Source organism: Microcaecilia unicolor, chromosome 3 (genome assembly GCF_901765095.1).
Source record: "Microcaecilia unicolor chromosome 3, aMicUni1.1, whole genome shotgun sequence".
Lineage (NCBI taxonomy): Eukaryota > Metazoa > Chordata > Amphibia > Gymnophiona > Siphonopidae > Microcaecilia > Microcaecilia unicolor.
In genome coordinates this window covers 64,406,674-64,431,741 of record NC_044033.1, presented here as the reverse complement: position 1 = coordinate 64,431,741, position 25,068 = coordinate 64,406,674, and the positions used below count along the sequence as shown (strand labels likewise).

General features: G+C 42.5%; 2 protein-coding genes across 7 annotated transcripts in view; both read right to left on the bottom strand.

Annotated features, from left to right (window-relative positions):
- Positions 1-15,702, bottom strand: part of EPRS (glutamyl-prolyl-tRNA synthetase) — a 216,568-nt gene extending 200,866 nt beyond the window's left edge. For all 4 annotated transcript variants that reach the window (XM_030196016.1, XM_030196017.1, XM_030196018.1 and 1 more), the window contains exon 1: positions 15,586-15,702. In XM_030196016.1, the coding sequence (XP_030051876.1) occupies positions 15,586-15,628 (43 nt within the window). In that variant the 5' untranslated portion in view covers positions 15,629-15,702. The remainder of the gene's footprint in view (positions 1-15,585) is intronic.
- Positions 15,703-23,467: 7,765 nt separating this feature from the next.
- BPNT1 (3'(2'), 5'-bisphosphate nucleotidase 1) overlaps positions 23,468-25,068 on the bottom strand; it is a 40,466-nt gene continuing 38,865 nt past the window's right edge. For 2 of the 3 annotated variants that reach the window (XM_030196014.1, XM_030196015.1), the window contains one exon: positions 23,468-24,213. In XM_030196014.1, coding sequence (XP_030051874.1) covers positions 24,065-24,213 — 149 coding nt within the window. In that variant the 3' untranslated portion in view covers positions 23,468-24,064. The remainder of the gene's footprint in view (positions 24,214-25,068) is intronic. The other variant, XM_030196013.1, reaches the window with a different exon arrangement.

The window sequence follows — 25,068 nt, the reverse complement described above, 5'->3', positions numbered from 1 at the left end:
GCCTCCTAGTATTTTTGGAAAGCGTAAACAGATGCTTCACATCTACCCGTTCAACTCCATTCATTATTTTATAGACCTCTATCATATCTCCCCTCAGCCACCTTTTCTCCAAGCTAAAGAGCCCTAGCCACTTTAGCCTTTCCTCATAGGGAAGTCGTCCCATCCCACTTACCATTTTCGTCGCCCTTCACTGCACCTTTTCTAATTCCACTATATGCGGCGACCAGAATTGAACACAATATTCGAGGTGCGGACGCACCATGGAGCGACACAAAGGCATTATAACAGCCTCATTTTTGTTTTCCATTCCTTTCCTAATAATACCTAACATTCTATTTGCTTTCTTAGCCGCAGCAGCACACTGAGCAGAGGGTTTCAACGTATCATCAAGGACGACACCTAGATCCCTTTATTGGTCTGTGACTCCTAACGTGGAACCTTGCATGACGTAGCTATAATTTGGGTTCCTCTTTCCCACATGCATCACTTTGCACTTGCTCACATTAAACATCATCTGCTATTTAGACGCCCAGTCTCACAGTCTTGTAAGGTCCTCTTGTAATTTTTCACAATCCTCCCGCGATTTAACAACTTTGAATTACTTTGTGTCATCCGCAAATTTAATTATCTCACTAGTTACTCCCAGCTCTAGGTCATTTATAAATATGTTAAAAAGCAGCTGTTCCAGCACAGACCCCCGGGGAACCCCACTAACTACCCTCCTCCATTGAGAATACTGACCATTTAACCCTACTCTCTGTTTTCTTTTAACCAGTTTTTCATCAACAATAGAACACTACCTCCTATCCCATGACTCTCCAATTTCCTCTGGAGTCTTTCATGATGTACTTTGTCAAACGCCTTCTGAAAAGTCAGATACACAATATCAACCGGCTCAACTTTATCCACGTTTGTTTACCCCTTCAATGTAGTAGATTGGTGAGACAAGATTTCCCTTCACTAAATCCATGTTGACTTTGTCTCATTAATCCATGCTTCTGAATATGCTCTGTAATTTTGTTCTTAATAATTGTCTCTACCATTTTGCCCGGCACCAACGTCAGACTCAACGGTCTATAATTTCCCAGATCTCCCCTGGAACCTTTTTTAAAAATCGGCGTTACATTGGCTAACCTCCAATCTTCCGGTACCACGCTTGATTTTAAGGATAAATTACATATTACTAACAATAGCTCAACAAGCTCATTTTTCCGTTCTATCAGTACTCTAGGATGAATCCCATCCAGTCCAGGAGATTTGCTACTCTTCAGTTTGTAGAACTGCCCCATTACATCCTCCAGGTTTACAGAGAATTCATTTTCTTCGACTCGTCAGCTTTGAATACCATTTCTGGCACCGGTATCCCACCCAAATCTTCCACGGTGAAGACCGAAGCAGAGAATTCATTTAATCTCGCCGCTACAGCTTTGTCTTCCCTGATCGCCCCTTTTACTCCTCGGTCATCTAGCGGACCAACCAATTCTTTTGCCGGCTTCCTGCTTTTAATATATCTAAAAAAAAAAATTTACTATGTGTTTTTGCCACCAGCGCAATCTTTTTTCAGAAGTCCCTCTTAGCCTTCCTTATCAGAGCTTTGCATTTGACTTGACATTCCTTATGCTGTTTCTTATTATTTTCAGTCGGTTCCGTCTTCTATTTTCTGAAGGATTTTCTTTTAGCTCTAATAGCTTCCTTCTCCTCGTTTTTTAACCATGCCGGCTGTCGTTTGGTCTTCCGTCCTCCTTTTTTAATACGCGGAATGTATTTGGCTTGGGCTTCCAGGATGGTGTTTTTGAACAGCATCCACGCCCAATGCAATTTTTGACCCTCGCAGCCGCTCCTCTAAGTTTTTTTTCACCGTTCTTCTCATTTTATCATAGTCTCCTTTTTTAAAGTTAAACGCTAACTTATTTGATTTTCTATGTATACTTACTTCAAAGTTAAAATCAAATCCAATCATATTATGATCACCGTTATCAAGCGGCCCCAGCACCATTACCTCCCGCACAAGATCATGCGCTCCACTAAGGACTAGGTATAGAATTTTTCCTTCTCTCGTTGGTTCCTGTGCCAGCTGCTCCATAAAGCTGTCCTTTATTTCATCAAGGAATTTTACCTCCCTAGCGTGCCCTGATGTTACAGTTACCCAGTCAATATCGGGGTAATTGAAATACCCATTATTATCGTGTTGCCCAGTTTGTTTGCATTCCTAATTTCCTTTAGCATTTCTGCATCCGTCTGTTCATCCTGGCCAGGAGGACGGTAGTACACTCCTATCACTATCCTTTTCCCCATTACACATAGAATTTCAATCCACAGTGATTCCAAGAAGTTTTTTTGTTTCCTGCAGAATTTTCAATCTATTTGATCTCCTTAATATATAATGCTACCCCTCCACCAATTCGATCCACCCTATCACTACGATATAATCTGTACCCCGGTATGACAGTGTCCCACTGGTTATCCTTCTTCCACCAGGTCTCAGAGATGCCTACTATATCTAATTTTTCATTTAATGCAATATATTCTAACTCTACAACAAAACAAAACTCTCTCATGTAATGGCAAAAAATAGTAATTTCAACACTAGACTAAAGATTCTGTGGAATGCATCTGTTTTAAAGCAGGAAGCATGCTCATATTGTGAACCTTTATGGTTACTCACGCCTTGACACAGCGTTACTAGCGAAACCTTGGCCTAAGTCTGTGTTTGACCGATGACCCACTTGTTGCTTTGTATCTGCACTTGAAAGCTAAGTTACTCTTTTGACTTTCACATGCTACATGGATCCAGAGCTGATTCTGTTGAGCTTTTAGCATCTTTTCACTCATTCATTTTGGAACTAAAAGGGTTTTTGACTATGATATAATTCCCAGCAGCAGCTTTCTCAACCCTTGTTACTACTAAATGACTACTTGAGTTGGAGGTTGGGTTAAATTCAGAGGCTTTTCCCTTAATTCAGATGCACTCCACAGAATCTTTAGTCTACTGTTGAAATTACTATTTTTTTTGCCATTACATGAGTTTTGTTTTGCTGTAAATTTATATGTAACTAGTAGAAAAAACCCGTTACAGGCAGGAAGGAAACGGGCAATAGCAAGGTTCCCCCCTCCCCCAGTTCCAGATCCCTCCATCGCTTCCCCCCCCCCCCCTGCTCCGAGTTGCAGAGCCCACCTCCCTGCCGTCCTCCCTCCGAAATGTAAACTCCCCCCCCTCGGAGTTCCTGACACCCCCTGTCGCGACCCTCTCGAGCCCGCCTTCCCGCCGCCAAACCTCCACAGCCGCCGTTGCGTACCTGGCCGCCTGTGTCCGTAACTTTCTGGGTCTCCGAAGCCTATGCTGAAGTCACGACGCATTACGCCGTCGGTGTAATGCGTTGTGACGTCAGCTGAGGCTTCAGAGACCCAGAAAGTTACGGACACAGGCGGCCAGGTTTTAGAACATTGGAGGTGAGAATTATTATATAGGATACCCTCTCACCCTCGGGTTGGGATATATATTCTAACTCTACCATCTTATTTCTTAGGCTCCTGGCATTCGCATATAGACATTTCAAAGTATGCTTGTTGCTCCTATTTACATCATGCTTAGTACTTGACAGTATTAATTTGCAATCTTTTGTGTGATTTTTATTTGACACCTGATCTACTATGGTCTCTTTTGCAACCTATCAGGATACCTTAGCATCCCTGTTTTGATGATATCTTTGAAAGATACCTTATCCTGAACCATGCGCTTTTGAGCGACTGTCGGCCTTCCCCCCATTTCTAGTTTAAAAGCTGCTCTATCTCCTTTATAAATGCCGATGCCAGCAGCCTGGTCCCACCCTGGTTAAGGTGGAGCCCATCCTTGTGGAATAGGTTCCCCCTTCCCCAGAATGTTGACAAGTTCCTAACAAATCTAAAACCCTCCTCCCTGCACCATCATCTCATCCACGCATTGAGACTCCGGAGCTCTGCCTGTCTCTTGGGCCCTGCGTGTGGAACAGGTAGCATTTCAGAAAATGCTACCCTACTACTACTTAACATTTCTAAAGCACTACTAGGGTTACGCAGCGCTGTACAATTTAACATGGAAGGACAGTCCCTGCTCAAGGAGCTTACAATCTAAAAGACAGGTGTAAATCTAGAGACAAGTGTACAATCTAAAAGACAAGTGTAGAGAAATACTATATTTCTCGAAAGGTTAGGTGCCGAAAGCAGCACTGAAGAGGTGAGTTTTAAGTAGAGATTTGAAGATGGGTAGGGAGGGGGCTTGGCGTAGGGGTTGAGGATCTGGATTTGAGCTTTCTACCAGAGCCTAAATTTGGCTTCCAGAACCTCTCTCCCACATTTTCCTATGTCATTGGTACCCACAGGTACCAAGACAGCCGGCTCCTCCCCAGCACTATCTAAAATCCTATCTAGGTGACGCGTGAGGTCCACCACCTTCGCACCAGGCAGGCAAGTCACCAGGTGATCCTAACGTCCACCAGTCACCCAACTATCTATATGCCTAATGATCGAATCACCAACTACAACAGCTGTCCTAACCTTTCCCTCCCGGGCAGCATTTGGAGACATATCCTCAGTGCGAGAGGATAGTACATCCCCTGGTGTGCAGGTCCTGGCTACAGGAGCACTTCCTACTTCACCAGGGAGATGCTCTCCTTCTAGGAGTCCTCCCTCCTCCAAGGTAGCACAGGGGCTACCAGACTGGAGGTGGGACTTCTCTACAACATCCCTGTAGGTCTCCTGTATGTACCTCTCTGTCTCCCTCAGCTCCACCAAGTTTGCTACTCTAGCCACAAGAGAACGGACACGTTCTCTGAGAGCTAGGAGCTCTTTGCATCAGGTACACATATACGAGATCTCACCAACTGGGAGATAATCATACATGTGACACTCAATGCAAAAGACTGGATAGCACCCCTCTCGCTGCTGGACTGCTGACTCCATCTTAGTGTTTGAGTTTTTCAATAATTTAAAACTTGCTACAGTATTAAGGATATTAGCCTAATATAAAAGTGTCTTTTAGTTTATATAGTATATTGTATGATTTTATTTAGTGTTTCCTTCTTAGATGGTAATGAAATGTATTTAAAACTCTGTAAGAGCACTCCTTGCTTGTTACCCTAATTACAATAACTGACTATAAATGAAGAGTTGTCCTAGGGGTGGGCGGGAAAACTAAACTAGATCCTGCAGTGCCTGCTAGATTCTGTTAATGCTGTGGTACAAAGTTTTTAAAACTAAGTGGAAAAGACTATGGAGATTAGTTGATAAAATTTGCTTTTTATATTTTTATTTTGCCTAACAATAACCTGCAATTCCTCCTTTAAACCCCAATCTTTAAGTTCCCAAAGCACAATGTTCACTTACCAAAGAAATGTCTTCTCTTGGAACTTCTCAAAAAGAAAGTTCAGTAGGACCTTTCCTCTTTATATAGTTTTGAATCCAAGGGGTCTTTTTTTAAATAGACTCTTTGAAGCTGACTCAGCAACCTATGCAAGTATTCTACTTCCCCACACACTTGAGGTCGCTGTATGAGCTACCTCTCCAGCAGCCAAGGAACAGAAAATAACTGCCTTTTAGAACAAACATTTTTGGCTGTTTAGTTTCTACCTCTAGGCACTATATATGGCCCAGTTCCAAGTGCTATTCTATTAATATACTCTCCCATTCCCACTGGGAAAGACTCTTCTGCTTATCCCAAGCCTCCTTGAATTTCAGTACAGGATTTACCCTCAGTGACCTTGCTGTGGTATATACCCTTCTATCCTCCCTTCAGCTTCCTCTCCAACATTTTTCTACTTGAAAAGCATTTGGCTCTTGAGCATTATTAGTCTGTGTTATTTGTGTCTGTGTGTGTTTTATACGATTCTCTGATTACTTTGCACCAAGCGTGTACAGTATTATATTTTTGAAATACCCTCAGAAATGATTTAGATACCACTGGAGTGGAGGAGTAGCCTAGTGGTTAGTGCAGTGGACTTTGATCCTGGGGAACTGGGTTCAATTCCCACTGCAGCTCCTTGTGACTCTGGACTCCATTGTCCCAGGTACAAATAAGTACCTGTATATAATATGTAAACCACTTTGAATGTAGTTGGAAAAACCACGGAAAGGCAGTATATAAAGTCCCTTTCCCTTTCCTCCACTGCTTCTCTGTAGGGTCACATCCTTAAGTATCATCTCAGCACACCCATGATTCTGACTCTGTTTCATTCAGGTAGCCTTCATCTGGCCTGAATCTTCTGTGTGATTTTCACACAGCTCCAAAAATGCCAGCTCAAATTCCCTAGCTAAGAATTTAGAACCCACTGAAAATTGCTCCCCTTTACATGTAATCCATCCAGATACCTCAGAATCAGATAGGAGTTGCAAAAGATCTCACCAATATTTCTGCAGAAGTACTCTATCTACATTGTGCTATATAAAAATAAACATACATTTTTCTCCATAGAGTTTCTTGTCCTCATCTTAGAGCGAAGATTCTCAACCCAGTCCTCCATACACACCTAGCCAGTCAGATTTTCAGAATATGCACAATGAATATGCATGCGATAGCTGCATATGCAAATCTATCTCACGTACAGTGGGGGAAATAAGTATTTGATCCCTTGCTGATTTTGTAAGTTTGCCCACTGACAAAGACATGAGCAGCCCATAATTGAAGGGTAGGTTATTGGTAACAGTGAGAGATAGAACATCACAAATTAAATCCGGAAAATCACATTGTGGAAAGTATATGAATTTATTTGCATTCTGCAGAGGGAAATAAGTATTTGATCCCCCACCAACCAGTAAGAGATCTGGCCCCTACAGACCAGGTAGATGCTCCAAATCAACTCGTTACCTGCATGACAGACAGCTGTCGGCAATGGTCACCTGTATGAAAGACACCTGTCCACAGACTCAGTGAATCAGTCAGACTCTAACCTCTACAAAATGGCCAAGAGCAAGGAGCTGTCTAAGGATGTCAGGGACAAGATCATACACCTGCACAAGGCTGGAATGGGCTACAAAACCATCAGTAAGACGCTGGGCGAGAAGGAGACAACTGTTGGTGCCATAGTAAGAAAATGGAAGAAGTACAAAATGACTGTCAATCGACAAAGATCTGGGGCTCCACGCAAAATCTCACCTCGTGGGGTATCCTTGATCATGAGGAAGGTTAGAAATCAGCCTACAACTACAAGGGGGGAACTTGTCAATGATCTCAAGGCAGCTGGGACCACTGTCACCACGAAAACCATTGGTAACACATTACGACATAACGGATTGCAATCCTGCAGTGCCCGCAAGGTCCCCCTGCTCCGGAAGGCACATGTGACGGCCCGTCTGAAGTTTGCCAGTGAACACCTGGATGATGCCGAGAGTGATTGGGAGAAGGTGCTGTGGTCAGATGAGACAAAAATTGAGCTCTTTGGCATGAACTCAACTCGCCGTGTTTGGAGGAAGAGAAATGCTGCCTATGACCCAAAGAACACCGTCCCCACTGTCAAGCATGGAGGTGGAAATGTTATGTTTTGGGGGTGTTTCTCTGCTAAGGGCACAGGACTACTTCACCGCATCAATGGGAGAATGGATGGGGCCATGTACCGTACAATTCTGAGTGACAACCTCCTTCCCTCCGCCAGGGCCTTAAAAATGGGTCGTGGCTGGGTCTTCCAGCACGACAATGACCCAAAACATACAGCCAAGGCAACAAAGGAGTGGCTCAGGAAGAAGCACATTAGGGTCATGGAGTGGCCTAGCCAGTCACCAGACCTTAATCCCATTGAAAACTTATGGAGGGAGCTGAAGATGCGAGTTGCCAAGCGACAGCCCAGAACTCTTAATGATTTAGAGATGATCTGCAAAGAGGAGTGGACCAAAATTCCTCTTGACATGTGTGCAAACCTCATCATCAACTACAGAAGACGTCTGACCGCTGTGCTTGCCAACAAGGGTTTTGCCACCAAGTATTAGGTCTTGTTTGCCAGAGGGATTAAATACTTATTTCCCTCTGCAGAATGCAAATAAATTCATATACTTTCCACAATGTGATTTTCCGGATTTAATTTGTGATGTGCTATCTCTCACTGTTACCAATAACCTACCCTTCAATTATGGGCTGCTCATGTCTTTGTCAGTGGGCAAACTTACAAAATCAGCAAGGGATCAAATACTTATTTCCCCCACTGTATATTCATTGTGGATATCCTGAAAATCCAGTTTGAAACCACTGCAATATATGGAAGGCTGAACCCTAGTGGTAGTACTGAAAGATAACCATTAAAAGTCAAGGAAGCTATTTTGAAGACAAGAAAGAGACTACTCCGATCCCAGCACACTACACCAGTATCTTCCAAGTTAATCCTGGCATAACCCTTGCCCGTCAGGTTTTCAGAATATCTACAATAAATATGCATGAGAGATTTGTGTGTATATATCTATATATATTGATATATATACACACACACACACACACACACACACACACACAGTGCAATCCGCTTAAGTGCAAGGGTCTGGGACCAAAGAAATGCATGCAGTTAACCAGAGCGTGCACTTAACCGTTGTGACCCAAAGAAGCTTGACATCTGATAAACATATGTACAGAAATGTTTATTATTATACGTACAGTATACAGTCTCAGTTAACTGACATTAGGCTTGCTTGAAGTAATCTATTATAGTCCTCTGTACACTCTTGTGTCTGTGAGTTCCATAGACTACATCTGCCAGACGGTAAAAACTGTCATAGCACTGACATCCAGTGGCCTCCAGATAGGCCCGCACAGTGTTGAGACTCTCCAGCGCTCTTGCAAAAGTGACAGGAGGAGGTTGTTGAATTTTGTCAGCATGTGCCACGCTGCTCATTTCTTCATCTGTTCCATCATCAGCCATTGTTGGCTGCGTGTAGGCACATATCTTGACATCAGTGCTGTCTTCAGCTGTTTGTAGATCGTAATCAACAGCTACGTAGCGATGGAACTCCTCTTCAGTAACACCAGCTGGGATGTCAATAACCTCTTCATCTGATGCGTTTGCAACAGCTGCATCTGTTTCGTCCCTCTCCACATGCTTAACAAAGCTTGCCCGCTTGTAGCAGTTCACAATGGTTGCCTGTGTTACATGATTCCAGGCTACTTTCTGCATATGTAGGGAATCCAACAGTGATAGATTACGAGCCAGTTCAACAGCATGTTTATCCTTGCCAGTCTGGTCTTCCATAAAATCTGACATAGCACAAGAGCCTGATAATGTTGTTTGAAATTGGCTATTATGCCCTGATCCATAGGTTGGATCAGAGAGGTAGTGTTTGGTGGCAGGAAGACCACCTTGACATTAGACAGCCTGACATCATCCCTGTGTGCAGCACAATTATCACAAAGCAGCAAAATCTGACGCTTCTGCACCCGCATTCTAGTGTCTAACTTCTTTAGCCACTGCTTCCAAATTTCCCCAGTCATCCATGAATTTGCGTTAGCTTCGTATGACACAGGAAGTCGCTTAACTTTCTTGAAGTAACGGGGCTGTTTGCTCTTTCCAATGACGAGGGGTTCCAACTTCTCACTCCCATCCATATTACAGCAAAGGAGGATCGTCAGTCGGTCCTTCGACATTTTACCTCCTGTAGTTTCGGCATGTTTGAATGCAAGTGTTCCATCTGGAATCGCTCGCCAGTAGAGACCGTTTTCGTCAGCATTGAAAATGTCACGAGGTGCAAACTCATTCAAGATGGTAGGAAGAACTGAAACAACCCAATTTTCAGCACCAAAGTCATCAGTGTCTTATTTCTCACCACGCTGTTTCTTTAATTTTATGCTGTTCCTCTCCTTCCATCTTTCCAACCATCCAACAGTGGCTTTGAATTCAGTTAGTCCAAGACTTTCAGCTAGCTGGTTAGCTTTCTCCATAAGCAGTGGACCACTGACAGGAAACTGTCTGCTCCTGACTCGAGAAAACCATCGAAGAAGAGCATCTTCTACCTCCTCAACTTTTCCCGCCCATTTTCGTTTCCGTTGTGGATCTGTATTGTTTTTCCAGTCTTCCAGAAGCTGGTCTTTCTGCTTCAAGACACATGAAATTTGACTGGGATTGACACCATATTCTTTAGCAATAGATGCTTGACTTTCTTTGTTTTCTAATTTTTTAAGAACTTCTATTCGTTCAGCCAGTGTTAAAGTCTTACAGTTCCACCACCACCACGACCCCGGTGTACGCCCTAACAACATTCTTTTGCTTATTCTGCCTGTGGCAGTTAAAGAGGCAGTAAATTTGAATCTCGTTGGTTGTCACGCACCAATCGGCTTCCATATTCCATGCGCACATTTATGCGGAGTCTTTCCTGCAGAGGAGTGGTCTTGAACCATGCATATTGAGAAATTATGTGGGGAGGGGGTGTGTCCAAGATGGCGGCATGCTGAATGCTAGCGTCGGAGCTCTTTGTTAGTCTGTTGAATTTAGCGCGTTTTCCTTAAACAAGATGCCTCACACCAAACGAAAGGGGAAAGTAGCAGCCTCGGCTACTAGGACGTCCTCTCCGGTTCAGCAGACTATCGAGAGATATACCACGAAGCAACCTACCTTGGAATCTGGTAGGGGCCCTGCTGTCTCCATGGGTGAAGACTCCCTAGGCGACTTGGGGCTCGAGGTAACACTCTCCCCTCCAGATCTTCAACCACCGCCGATTCCCAAAGAACGCCCTTCCTGGCGTGCCCAATGCGACCCAGAAGAGGTCGATGTGGTTTCGATTCGAGGAGCAGGAGCGGCGATTTCTGAGGGAAGCCTGATGCCAGCGGCTGCACATCATACCCCGATACGGGGGGAAAAACCGGCGGCAACTCTGGAGAGCATTTAGATGGCTCTCCAGAGAGTGGAGTTAACGGTCGCCAATTCAGCAAAGGAGATTAAAGATTTAGTGAGTACTGTGGCAACATTATCCCAGACCTTTACCATAACACAGCAAGAAACAAAGGAACAATTGGATGGTCTTAAGCTAGATGTTAACAACTTGAAAGAAGTCTCCGTATCACTTGTTAAAGACAATATGGCTACACAACGTAGATTCGAATTAATAGAAAATTTTAATCGGAGACTTAATCTGAGACTCTTGAATTTCCCGAAAGAAATGGCCATTAATCCTTTGGATGCCTTTAAATTATATTTGCAGGAGGTACTAAACTTTTCCCCAGAATCTATTCCACCTCTGAATAAAGTATATTATATTCCCTCAAAAAAAGTACCTGTAACAACTTTACAAGCTACTCCAAAGGAAAATCAAGAAGAATCTTTGAACATTACTGATATATTAGAGACAACTCTAAGTTTAAACTCTGAGAGATCAACTCTAATTGTCTCTTTTGTTTTTCAGCAAGACTTAGATGCAGTGTTACGACTATACTTTAAAAAAAATGCAGACACTATTTAGGGGTAAAAGAATTTGGATATACCCTGATATAACAAAGCAAACTCAAGAGAGGAGGAAGTTGTTTTTAATATTGAGACCAGAAGTTATATCTATAGGGGCTTCCTTCTATCTTAATTACCCCTGCAGATGTGTAGTAAAGTATCTGGGACTAAAATACATTTTTCATCAACCAGAACAGCTAAAAGTATTTGTTAATACGAAGAAATTGACTAACCGTTAACCCTTTGAAGATAACTAAGTGTATCAAGATAGGTTTGCATGCTAAGCATATTTCCTCTGTTAAATTTCTTAAATACTCAAGTCTTCTTATTTTGGTAGACCTCCCCCTCCTTTGTTGTGGTCTAAAGAAGACTAAACTGTTTTCTTTTTGAATAATTTTGCCTGATATGGGAAGGAATATTGTTTCTCATATAATACTGTTTTTGTCTGTATTGCCTGTTCAAATGTAACAATTTGTTTAATTTGATTAAAATATAAATAAATAAATTAAAAAAAAAAAAGAACCATGCATATAAGCAAATCTTGCACTTATCAGTGGTGCACTAAACCGAAGTTTGCCCCCATAGAAACTGATGGTGCCAAAAATGGGACCGAAGTACGGCATGCAGTTAAACTGAGCATGTGCTTATCCGACATGCAACTAAATGGCGTGCACTGTATATTATACATATATATATATGTGTTATATGATGGATCAATTTGTTATAGGACTTCCACGGGGGGGGGGGGGGGGGGGGGGGGCATTATTAATAACTATCAACTCATTTAGGCCCAACTCTGCAACATAACGTTAATGCAACTCAATTCACACAAGGATCATATCTTGTGATTTATAGATGACAAAACTATTCAAAGTTGTCAAAACACATGCGGACTGTGAAAAATTGAGGGAAGACCTTAAACTGGAAAACTAGGCATCCAAATGGCAGATGAAATTTAATGTGGACAAATGCAAAGTGATGCACATTGGGAAGAATAATCTAAATCATAGTTACCTGACGTTAGGGTCCACCTTAGGAGTTAGCACTCAAGAAACAGATCTAGGTGTCATTTTAGACAATATGCTGAAATATTCTACCCAGTGTGTGGTGGCGGCCAAAAAAAGCAAACAGTATGCTAGGAATTATTAGGAAAGGGATGATAAACAAGTGAAAACAATCCATGACCACCTGAAGGAAAATACTAAAAACCAACCTCTTCAAAAAGGCCTAATCCAACGACCCTACGTAAACCTCTTCAACCAGAAACACGGCATGACTAATGATCGCACTGGACAATACACAATCTTCATCCCTCTGACCCTCCACATTTACCTCATTCGATTACTATACAACCTTGTATTTATCATCAACCGACTGGGCAAACGCCTCCGACGGTACTATGTAAGACACACTGAGCCTGCAAATAGGTGGGAAAATGTGGGGTACAAATAGTTAATATCTGGAACTTGCTGCTGGAAGATGTGGTAACAGTAGTTAGTGTAACTGGGTTTAAAAAAAGGTTTGGACAAGTTCCTGGAGGAAAAGTCCATGATCCATTAATGATATGGGCATAGGGGAAGCCAATGCTTGGCCTGGGATTGATAGCATGGAATGTTGCTACTAATTGGGTTTCTGCCAGATACTTGTGACCTGGATTGGCCACTGTTGGAAACAGGATACTGAGCTAGATGGACCATTGGTCTGACCCAGTTTGGCTATTCTTATGTTCATCAGGCCACAAAAATGTTTACTTATATACAAAAAAAATGTTATTTTTAATTAGAACCTTTCTTTATCTGAACTTCTGTCAGGACCTTAGCCAACATGTTATATAAGAGACACTGTATGCAAATGTCATACATATTCATTGTGGATATCCTGAAAACTTGACTGGCAAGGGGGTACTCTACGACTATGCTACACTACATCACCAACGATCCTTTTAAGTATTGGGGGAGGGGAGGATGATAAAGGTGATTTGAGTCAGGGAGGAGCAAGAATCCAACCCAGTCAGACTGTGACTTTGCTACTGGATTGTGGGTAACGCAGCTGCAGTTCTCCTCCTCCTGAGGTGGTAGTAAGTGCAGCTGCACTATCAGTCATTATGAAGTAACAACCTGTGGATTCTCACAACCAACCACTCCTACACCCACCCATGTTACATCCACCTCCTGTCCATATACAACATGAAGACAGTTAATAAATGTCCTTCAATATGATCAAACTTAACTGCAGTATGCCCACTTTCAGCATTCAACTACAGGTCTCTTATTTACTAAGGGCTCTCTCTCATCTTGTCATTATAAAAAACGCTTCCAATGTAGTTACTTCACTGGCTTCCGATCAGATACCGCATTCAATTCAAGCTTCTCCTTCTTACCTACAAATGCACTCAGTCTGCTGCCCCTCACTATCTTTCTACCCTCATCTCCCCTTACGTTCCCGCCCATAACCTCCGTTCACAGGATAAATCCCTCCTCCACCACCGCCAACTCCAGGCTCCGCTCATTCTGCCTCGCCTCACCCTATGCTTGGAACAACCTTCCTGAGCCCTTACGCCAAGCCCCCTCCCTGCCCGACTTCAAGTCTTTGCTTAAAGCCCACCTCTTCAATGCTGCGTTCGGCACCTAACCCTTACCGTTCAGTGAATCCAGACTGCCCCAATTTGACTACCCCTATCGGACTGACCGTTCACTTGTCTATTAGATTGTAAGCTCTTTGAGCAGGGACTGTCTCTCTTTGTTAAATTGTACAGCGCTGCGTAACCCTAGTAGCGCTGTAGAAATGTTAAGTAGTAGTTACGTAAAAAAGATAAGTGTGTGGCATTCTTTGGAAACTTAATTCTTCCTGTACTGTGTTCATTTATCAGTATCAGTAAAGAAGCAGCAGCTGCCTGAACTATTGTCTTGAGACAATGTCTAAAGGAAAAAAAAAATCAATACAGCACAAATGAAAGGTTTTTTTTTCTCTCAGCAATGCTGTTCAGGGGCTAAATGCCAACCCCGTGAAAAGCACTCTACACTGATCCTACTAATGACTGGCATTTATATCACAAAAAGCCTTCCTATTTTGGCATGCATCATGATTCATCAGATTTTAGTTCACTAATTGGAAAGAATCAGCTCAAAAATAAAATTGGTCCCCTGCTAGCTATCACAGAATTTAAGGAATTATTTTAAACAAAACCACAACATTCACTTTTAAACTATCAAATAAAACAGCAAAGCATATAAAGTGAATTTTAACTTTTGCTTTCCAATTGAATTATAATGGGCAAGGAGCAAGGTAATTACTTCTAATCTATTTGATCATAATGCCTGAAGAATTATCTAGTTTGCACACCTCAACCACTTTAGAGTCATTACTGGCAATGTCAAACCTTCAATAGGAAATCGTGGCTGAAGGCATGCTTGCACTTACTGTCTTGAAATAACATTAACAGTACAACCTTCATATACCAACAACTAAATCATACGACAATCTCCCAAAGAATTAAATACTTTGAAAAACATCGCTCTTTTCCTACAACGACGTGTCAGGGATGGGTGGGGTTGTAAATGATGGTCTCTACAGTCCTTAGCCATGTACTGTATCACAAAAAGACCAAACAATAGCTAATTTGATACTGCTTGTAAACAAAACTGAAAAATGTAAAAGCAAAAGAATTAATTTAGCTATAATCGCACTGCTTGTAAGAAACCCAGGGTTAAGCAGATTACAAAATGATCCCATTTTTATTTTTAAACGGTCCCATTTTTATTTTTAAGACTATGTTATCCAAAACAGTGGCTTGTGACATGATAACCTGAAATCAGTTGTCTCTAAGATAGCCCGTCTTCTGAGATGGGGGTAACCAGACTAATAGGAATAATAAAACAGGCGTGATGTTGTCCAGCGCTGCAGCTGAAGAATGAAGCTATCCAGGTCACATGGCGATTTCATTCATCGCCCGATCCCCCTGTCAAGCGCCGCCGGGAGAGGAACCGCGAGACCCGTCTGTCGGGCAAGAAGCATTTGAAACGCAAGACAAGCACAGCACCAAGAGGGTAACAGGAGCCGCATGTCCCGGGCCCAGCTCTGAGTAGCATGATGCAAACTGAGTGTAACCACTGCCGATTACCGTGGCTCTTTCACCTTTCCTTTTCCCTTCCCCTGTCTTCCTTTTGCTTTTAGTACTGCCTCTGCACTACCGGCAGTTCCTTACCAAGAGGCGGACTGAGGGAGTTAATGGTGAGGATAAGCGCCATAGCCTTTGCCGGCTTCCAGATCGTTCATGGGCTAGAAAAGACCAGTTGCCACTGGGTGGTCTTCTGTAACGCTGAGGAACCGCCCATCTATTTCCGGCAGACAACGAGCTCGTCCCATTGGTAACGTCACGTCCGGGGCGGATAAAACTTACCTTAGTAGCCTTTTTTGGAGTAGGTAGGTGGAGTTGGAGGCTTGGTAGCACTAGTACTAGCTACTACGTGTACAGATTGTAAATTTGGTTCTCTTCCAATCTGACGAAATAAAATAAGTTTTGTGAATGTTTTTAGAATGATTACGTTAAAATGTACAGAAATAATTATTAATACCTTTTTCATTAAACTAACATAATGTAGTCTATCTGACCTGTGAGATAGGGTTGTAGCTCCAGAAGGTTGTGTTTTGTTTTGTTTTTCAAAAATTGTTAACTTTTATATCTGTGCATTCAAGTAGTCTACCGTGATTGATGCGTTAAGTTAAATGTGGCGTGCCTGGATCTGCTGGAAAACAGCTTTGCGAATCTTCATGTGCTAGTCTTTTATTTTTAGAGTTATTAGTCTATTTTTAACGCTTTTATTTTTGAGATTTGCTAATGGTAGGGGTATAATAAGTAAATAAGAGTCGCATCCTTAACCTCTCTCTCTCCACTGCAACTGTCCCTGACACCTTCAAGCACACCGTAGTCACACCTCTCCTCAAAAAACCTTCACTTTACCCTACCTGCCCCTCCAACTGTCGCCCCATCTCTCTCTTACCCTTCCTCTCCAAAATACTTGAGCGCGCCGTTCACAGCAGCTGCCTCGGTTTTCGCTCCTCTCATGCCATCCTCGATCCACTCCAATCCGGCTTTCGCCCTCTCCACTTGACAGAAACAGCACTCGCCAAAGTCTGCAATGACCTGCTCCTGGCCAAATCCAGAGGCCACTACTCCATCCTCATCCTACTCGATCTTTCCGCCGCTTTTGACACTGTCAATCACGATTTACTTCTTGCCACTCTGGCCTCATTTGGGTTCCAGGGCTCTGTCCTCTCCTGGTTCTCCTCCTATCTCTCCCACCACACCTTCAGGGTATACTCTCATGGATCTTCCTCCACTCCCATCCCGCTATCTGTTGGAATTCCCCAGGGATCTGTCCTTGGACCCCTTCTCTTCTCTATCTACACCTCTTCTCTAGGCTCACTAATCTCATCTCATGGTTTCCAGTATCATCTTTATGCTGATGACACCCAGCTGTATCTCTCCACACCACACATCACCGCGGAGACCCAGGCCAAGGTATCAGCCTGCTTATCTGACATTGCTGCATAGATGTCCAACCACCACCTGAAAATGAACATGTCCAAGACCGAGCTTATCGTCTTTCCACCAAAACCCACTTGTCCTCTTCCTCCACTCTCTATCTCAGTTGATGGCACCCTCATCCTCCCCATCTCTTCTGCCCGCAACCTCGGAGTCATCTTCGACTCCTCCCTCTCCTTCTCTGCGCATATCCAGCAGACTGCCAAAACCTGTCGCTTCTTCCTCTTCAACATCAACAAAATTCGCCCTTTCCTCACTGAGCACACCATCCGAACCCTCGTCCACGCCCTCATTGCCTCTCGCCTTGACTACTGCAACCTACTCCTCACTGGCCTCCCACTCAGCCATCTATCCCCCCTTCAATCCGTTCAGAACTCTGCCGCACGTCTTATATTCCACCAAAACCGTTATTCTCATATCACCCCTCTCCTCAGGTCACTCCACTGGCTTCCGATCAGATACCGCATACAATTCAAGCTTCTCCTCCTTACTTACAAATGCACTCACTCTGCTGCTCCTCATGACCTCTCTACCCTCATCTCCCCCTACGTTCCTGCCCGTAACCTCCGCTCACATGACAAATCCCTCCTCTCAGTACCCTTCTCCACCACTGCCAACTCCAGGCTCCGCCCATTTTACCTTGCCTCACCCTACGCCTGGAACACTCTTCCTGAACCCCTAAGCCAAGCCCCCTCCCTATCCATCTTCAAATCCTTGCTTAAAACTCACCTCTTCAATGCTGCTTTTGGAACCTAACCCTTTGAACATATAGACTGCCCCAATCTGCCTGACCTATCAGATTGACTGTACACTTGTCTCCTAGATTGTAAGCTCTTTGAGCAGGGACTGTCCTTACATGTTAAATTGTACAGTGCTGCGTAACCCTAGTAGCGCTTTAGAAATGTTTAGTAGTAGTAAAGATTTAGTATGGGCATGGAAGGGCAAGTGGAAACATATACATGTAGAAGGGGCGTAGATGACTGCTTAAAAGTTGGAAGTGTATTATTCCTGTTTTCTGTGGTTTTTGGGTAGGGGACTGTTATGGATTGGATGATATACGTATGTTCCTAAAGCACATTTGGGAGTAAGAGCAGTCAGTGCGATTTTTTTTTTTTTGGGGGGGGGGGGCGGTGTAAAAGCCAGATCTGCGGGATCCCCGGGATCTTCCAGATTCCCAAGTGGGAAGGAATGGCTGAGATAGGATTTATATAAGTTTTATATTTTAATGATTTGGGCACTGGTAGAAAACCAGACCTAGTTGCTAGCTGAACAACCGATTTTGGGTGAGCATTAAATTTTATCTATGTGCCACAAAATATAAATACCTTAGCCAGTGGGTATCTCCAAGCCCTGCTAACTGAAGACCTCTAAACGTAGCTAGAACTCCTTTTTATCAAGCCTGGCAGGCAGCTAGCAGCATCCCTGAGCCTCTGATGCCAACACCTTGCATATGCTTATTGGGTATTGGAGACAAGCTTCATGTAAATTATTGACTGACGAAATGGAGATAGCATACAGATAAGTGGATTATAAAACTGTGTCTGTTTGAACTGTGAAAAATTTATTTGGAGCATTAACGCCTGTGCCTCTTCCTCTGCATGTATTTTCACTCAGTTTGAAGATTATGAGACTTACGTTTTCTATGCTATATTAAAAGTAGTTTTTTTTCTGACCTATGACGGTACTTTGTTCTCTAGAGATTACAGTGAAAGCTCCAGCCTTGTTTCTGAGTTCTTTTTGTTTTAATATTTAAGTAATTATTTGATACTACATGAGTGTTCAGGGCCGGTCTTAGGCTGAGGCGGCCGCATAGGGCCTCGCGCTTAAGGGGGACCCCGCGCGGCGTGCCTCAACTCTGCCTCCTCTGCTCCATCCTGCACCGGTGCTCACAGTCTACTGCCAACCACCCGCAACCCAGACTGCTCTGCTGCGTGAGCCGGCTGCCTGCCAGAGACTTGCAGCAGCCGGGCTGCAGCGCTCCCTGGCCCTGCTCGCCCAGTCTCCGCTCCGGACTGTACCTCTCCTGAGTGAGTCCACACCTCTGACCCCCCCGGGCCGCGTGGCGTGATGCATGCGTCTCAGACTGTCTGCAGCAGAGCAGTAAATCCGTCCTGCTCAGTCCTCCCGAGTGACAGACAGTCCTGGTCTGCCACTGATGATGCGGCCCACCCCCACGACGGGCAGAGAGAGTTCCAGTTCCAGCTTGAGCTTCCAGCCACAGCTAGTCAGAGACAGAGTCGGAGTCTTCTTGAGTCAGAGAGTTGTGGTATATATTTTAAAACAATTTTAATACCTTGGTGGTCTATATGTTTTTTATATTGTACATTATATTTTACACATCACTTTATTTTATTGTATATCTTTTCATTTCATTTTTATTTTATTGCACATATCTATATTATTTTTGCTTATCAATGGGGTGGAGCTAGGATGGGGCCCCACCAAATTGGTCTGCACAGGGCCCCACCCGTGTTAACAAGATTTATTGATTTTCATGTGTTGAACAATTTTGCTCATGTATATTATCATTTAATTTTTCCATCATGTTGGTCCCGGTTTCTCTTTTCCTGTCTGTTTTCTAATTCTCCTTCCGGTGGCTGTTGTCCATTGGTCTTGTCTTCTCTTACCTGTCTTATTCCATTCCCTCACTACATCTTTCTCTGATATGTTTATCTTTTCATTTTAGCTCTTTCTTCCCTTTTTTGCCTGTCCACTCATTTTTCAACCGCTTTCTCACCCTTCACCTTCTTTTTACTTTTCATCTGCCTATGAACTTTCCATCTCTTTCTCTCACTCCCTAGCTTTCCACCTTGACAGTTAATGTAAAATTTGCCTGTGCTTGAATGATCACCCTCCTCTTCCCATTTTCCCTTTAAAGGTGATCTAGCCTTGCCCTCTTCTCTGTCTACCCATGCTGTTATACGCTACTTGTTTGTTGCTTGTCTCACTTTACTATCACCTAATTGTAGTTCTTTTCATTCTTTTACTTGTATTTTAATTTGTAAACAGCCCAGTTCTGCTAGGGCGGTATAGTAAGTTTTAATAAAAAAAACTCATCTTGCCAGCCCTCCCCCTTTTCTTCCCCCCCCCCCCCCCCCTGTACTTTAATATGAATATTTTTATTCCGCTTAACCAATTGAAGTTTAAGGCGGATAAGATTAAAAGAAATTGGGCAACAATCCTAAGAAAAAAAAACATATTTCTAACCAGCACATAAAAACAGAGATACCAAAAATGTATTTCTTAAGTATTGGTGAAACAAGTAAGTTTTCAAAAGACATCAAAAAGAATTCGAGGACATTCCCAATCCCAGCATCTCTCTTCCTCTCACTGCCTCCATCCATGTAACCCATAAGTATTGCCACACTGGGACAGACTAACGGTACATCAAGCCCAGCATCCTGTTTCCAACAGTGGCCAATCCAGGTCACAAATACCTGGCAAGATCCCAAAAAAGCTCAATACATTTTATGCTACTTATCCCAGAAATAAGCAGTGGATTTTCCCCAAGTCATTTTAATTTTAATAATGGTCTATGGACTTTTCCTCCAGGAAGCTGTCCAGATCTTTTTTAAACCTCGCTAAGCTAACTGCCTTTACCACATTCTCTGGCAACAAATTCCAAAGTTTAATTACACATTGAGTGAAGAAATCTTTTCTCCGATTTGTTTTAAATTTACTAGTTTGTAGCTTCATCGCATGCCCCCTAGTCCTAGTGTTTTTGGAAAGAGTAAACAATTCACATCTACCCGTTCCACTCTACGCATTATTTTATAGATCTCTATCAAATCTCCCCTCAGCCGTCTCTTCTCCAAGCTGAAGAGCCCTAGATGCTTCATCCTTTCCTCATAGGGAAGTCGTCCCGTCCCCTTTATCGTTTTCATTGCCCTTCTCTGTACCTTTTGTAATTCCACTAATCTCCCTTTCCCTCCTATGGTCTGACATTTCCTTGTCCCATCCACTCTACTCCCCAGCATCTTGTTGTTCCCCCCAGTGACGTAGCTAGGGGGAGGGCAGGGGGAGCGGTCGCTCCCCCAGATTCTTTAAAAAAGTGGCGCCTATGTAGTTTTGAACTGCCGTCCGGCGGGACCGGCACTTTTTTAAAATTTGCATTTTCTCCCCTCCCACCTCACCGTTCCACAGCATGCATATCTCCCCAGCAACAACAAACTACTTGATTGAGCCTGGCGTCAGATGATCGTTCCCTCTGCTTGCGTCATGAGTCCCATCCTCGCACAGACAGGAAGTGTGCAAGCTATAGCGAGACACAGTAGAGGGAAGGATTTGATGCCGGCTCCGGCAGTGTGCTATTGCTGCAGGGGCTGTTAAATGAAGCAGGTTTGACGGTCCCGGTGGGGGGGGGGGGGGGGGGGGGACACACAGAAACTGGTGCTAGACTCGAGGGGACAGAGAGGGGGGAAACAAAGCGGCGCTGGACTCAAGGGGGAGAGAGAGGCTACAAAGCGGTACCGAGCTCAGAATAGGGGGAGAGGGGGGCAACAAAGCGGTATTGGACTTGAGGAGGGGGGGGGGGTGAAGGCAACAGGCAAGGAGGTTAAAGCAGGAGACAGGTGAGGCTATCTAGACCTTTGACCCCAAATAGTAAAACTAGTGAAAACAATAACCAAAAGATCATTAGAAATAAGGGACTGCCTATGCTTGGTCCATCTGTAAAAAGTGTAAAGCTGTTCTAGTTGGATAGGCAGTGGAAGATAAAATTTTATTATTTTTTCTATAGCTTTTCAATTTATTTGAAAGCTTCCCATATGTAGATATAAATATAATGAAATGACAATTGAATATCACTAAAACAGCTTAAAAATTATTGTAGCTCATAGAAACAGCATAAGTATTTTGTGCTAATTTTTCTACACTGTTCTATATAATACAGATGGCCAAATCTGGCAGCTTGTGAAGAAAGTGAAGCAATGCATTGGTTGCATGTTAGGATGGCTGAAAGAGGCTGTAGCCTGAATGCCATTTGCATACACAGACTCTTATAGTAGGAGTATGCTTTCTACTTCTTATGGTTTTCAAAACTTTAGCTTCAAAGGAATCCCTCTATCTCCATCATCTATTACTTCCTTATACTCCCAAGACCAAAACTTGTCCCAACTTACCAATTCTTTATGAACATACTCATGACTTCATCTTCTCTGTCCAAGGACCACTCCTTTGGAATCTTTTATCCACTTCCTTGCAACATCAGACCTCTTTACCAATTTTTAAGTCTGAACTTAAGACTTTTCTATTTCAGAATGCAGTTTGTTAGAATATTTTCTTTTTTTCACAATGCTCAACCACCATGCCTGAATGACAGAGCTCCCTTTTGTTTGTTCCTTCCCTTTTTCTTAAATAAATGGAATTCCTCCCCTTTTTCCTCACTCTCTAATTGTTTGTCTATGCATGTACGCTATTATCCTTTCTTACATTTGATGATATTGTAAGCTGCCTAGATGGTTTTTCCGGCTGGCGGATTAGTAAATGGAAATAAACTTGAAACTTGTACTGGTTGTACATTTATTAAATTGATACTTATAAGTTTGATATAAATTTCTTTTCCATTAATTTGTTAATTTCCTTTGCAAATTATTTTGCATGTTAATTCTGAAATGTAAATTAAAAAAAAAGAAAAACTTAAGTCGATATGTAAGCAGCTCAGTAAGCATTTCAAGATATACCCAAATATTTAGTCCTAGCAAATACTAGGATATCAGCACTGAATATAGCCAGATAACAGCAATATTCAGCATCATTAATCAAATAACAATCTTGATAGCTCCAGATAGCAGTGCTACTTCTTGTGAATACCTTACCTTGATTTGTATCTGCCATTTTCAGGACACAGACCGTAGAAGTCTTGCCCAGAACTAGCCCCACCACCCAAACACCAGCCCCGCCTCCCAATCTCCCAACATTATCTCAATAATTCACTACTTTATCTAGGCTCTGCCTCTGCACTTCAGCAGTCCAATCCGAAGAGCACCACAAAAACAATCTCCACTGATTTTCAGTAGCGTAAACCTGGATAATGCTTCTGAAAAATCACCCACTGGCACTATCAGAGGCATTTATCAAGGTAGCAGGACTGCTATTCGGATAAATACCTTCCAATACTGGGCCCTTAGTTAATACCAACTCTTATAGGGAAGGGAGAAGATTTCTTAAGGATCTACCTTCACTCACCCGTGTGATAAGTAATGAATTTCTTTATAGACAAAGTGTGAGTTTCATGTTTAAGGAAATTATTGTTTAGCAGAAATAACACGAATGGAAAGCTATTGAGCTGCCCTGGATTCACACAGAAATTTGGGCACTACTGTGTCCCCTCACTTAACGGAAACAGATGTCTATTGATCAGGTTAAACTGTTAATAAGCTAACCATAGGGTCTGGTGTAGGTTGTGATAACACAAAAAGATGTTATAGTATATGAGCCTCGGAGACTTCTTAGGCCTCTTTATGTTTAAACAATTTTTATTATGAATAAAGCTTCAATTGAACAAATCATATAACAGTCTCATTATTTTTATACAATACTGTTAGCCCCCCCCCCTTTCCCTCCCTTCTACAATCCCTACCCTGCTCCTAGTAGGCTCTTATTTAATATGGCTACTAGAACACCAGTATAATCATACTAAAAATGTATTCAGCAATATAAACTGTTTTTGTGTTCTCTCATATAATCAATAAAATATAATTAGATACCTAACAGCTCATCCTGTTCCCTTTCAGCTTGGCACTGAACAAAAATAACACTTTTTAATCTACAGAAACCTCCATGGCAGCATCTCAAAACCAACATACATAGTGGAAGGAACTAGGATACAGCTCTACAAAATATGCTTTTAAAAAAAAAAAAAAAAAAAAAGCAAAGCTCAACAGCCTCTTTGATTTTGTTGCTATAATTATAAAACACATATTTAAATTTGGAAACTAGATGATTAAATTGCACTACCAACTCCAGCCAGAGGAAATGGATGCAGAATTCTGATACTATCAGTGTATCAAAACCCTAGGTCAAGAAAAGAAATGATGTTGTTTGTTATCCAAACAATAACATTTTAGCCACTGCATAGTGCAAGACGTCAGATCAACTTTGATTAAGGTTTCTCAGACATAGGAAAAGAGGCCTCCAGTTAAGGCACAAGGACTTGTTTTACATTCTCAGGAACACGACTAGCATAGTAGTCAAAATTTCTCAAGGTCGCCAGTACACCTGCTGAGTTCATGTGCTTCACCTCCTTGTTGTACTGAAAGATGTTCCCATGGATGTCAGTCAACTTTCCTAAGAGAGAGAAGGTGGGTATTACATCATTTTCCACTGCAAATATACAAAGAAATTAAAAAAAAAAAAACCCAGTATCTTTTTGCATAAAACAAACAAACACAGGTTTATACTATCCAGATTGTGCTGCTGAAAATCTTAGACTGCCCCTGGGATACTCTGGATAGTGCCAGAGTGATGTATGGGCATTCTGCTTAAATCTATGGCTAGTCAGCAATATTCAGCCACAATCCATATAGCCATGAGGTTCAATTTAGACTAGCAAACAGGCTGCAGCTATAAGGATAGAAACTGAATATCATCACTATCTGTAGAGCCAGCTGCAGTCACTGTTCTCTATGTATATACAGCACTGCTTGCTATTCAGAATATGATGCTAAATATACTTAATACAGTTAAATGCTGCAGCCAGCATTTTAAAAAACACAGACCGCAGCAATTGAATATTGACCCATACAATGATACCTGCTCTTTTCTAAACTTTTCTACCGTTACTTTGTTAGTTTGTCTAGTTACCTTTGAGAAAAGTGCCTTGTACAAAAAATATATATATACACAACAAAGCAGCTTTCAAGATAAGCTGAAAAAAAATGGGACAGAGAAGAGAGAAAAAAAAAAAGCAAAAAGAACAAAAGAATCAAACAACATATTGGTGGAGACGAAATTGAAGAAGGTCAGAGCAGTAGAGATGCTGAGTGGGTAATGCATAGCAACAAGAGTAAATCCAAAAGGAAACGTGATAGGGAAGACTACAAGAGGGTGATGGTTCAAGACAGAGTTAAGGAGGGAGTCTGTGCAAGTTCTAAGAAAAGGGGAGAGCAGTGACTTCGATACTTCAAAATTACGCAAAGCAAA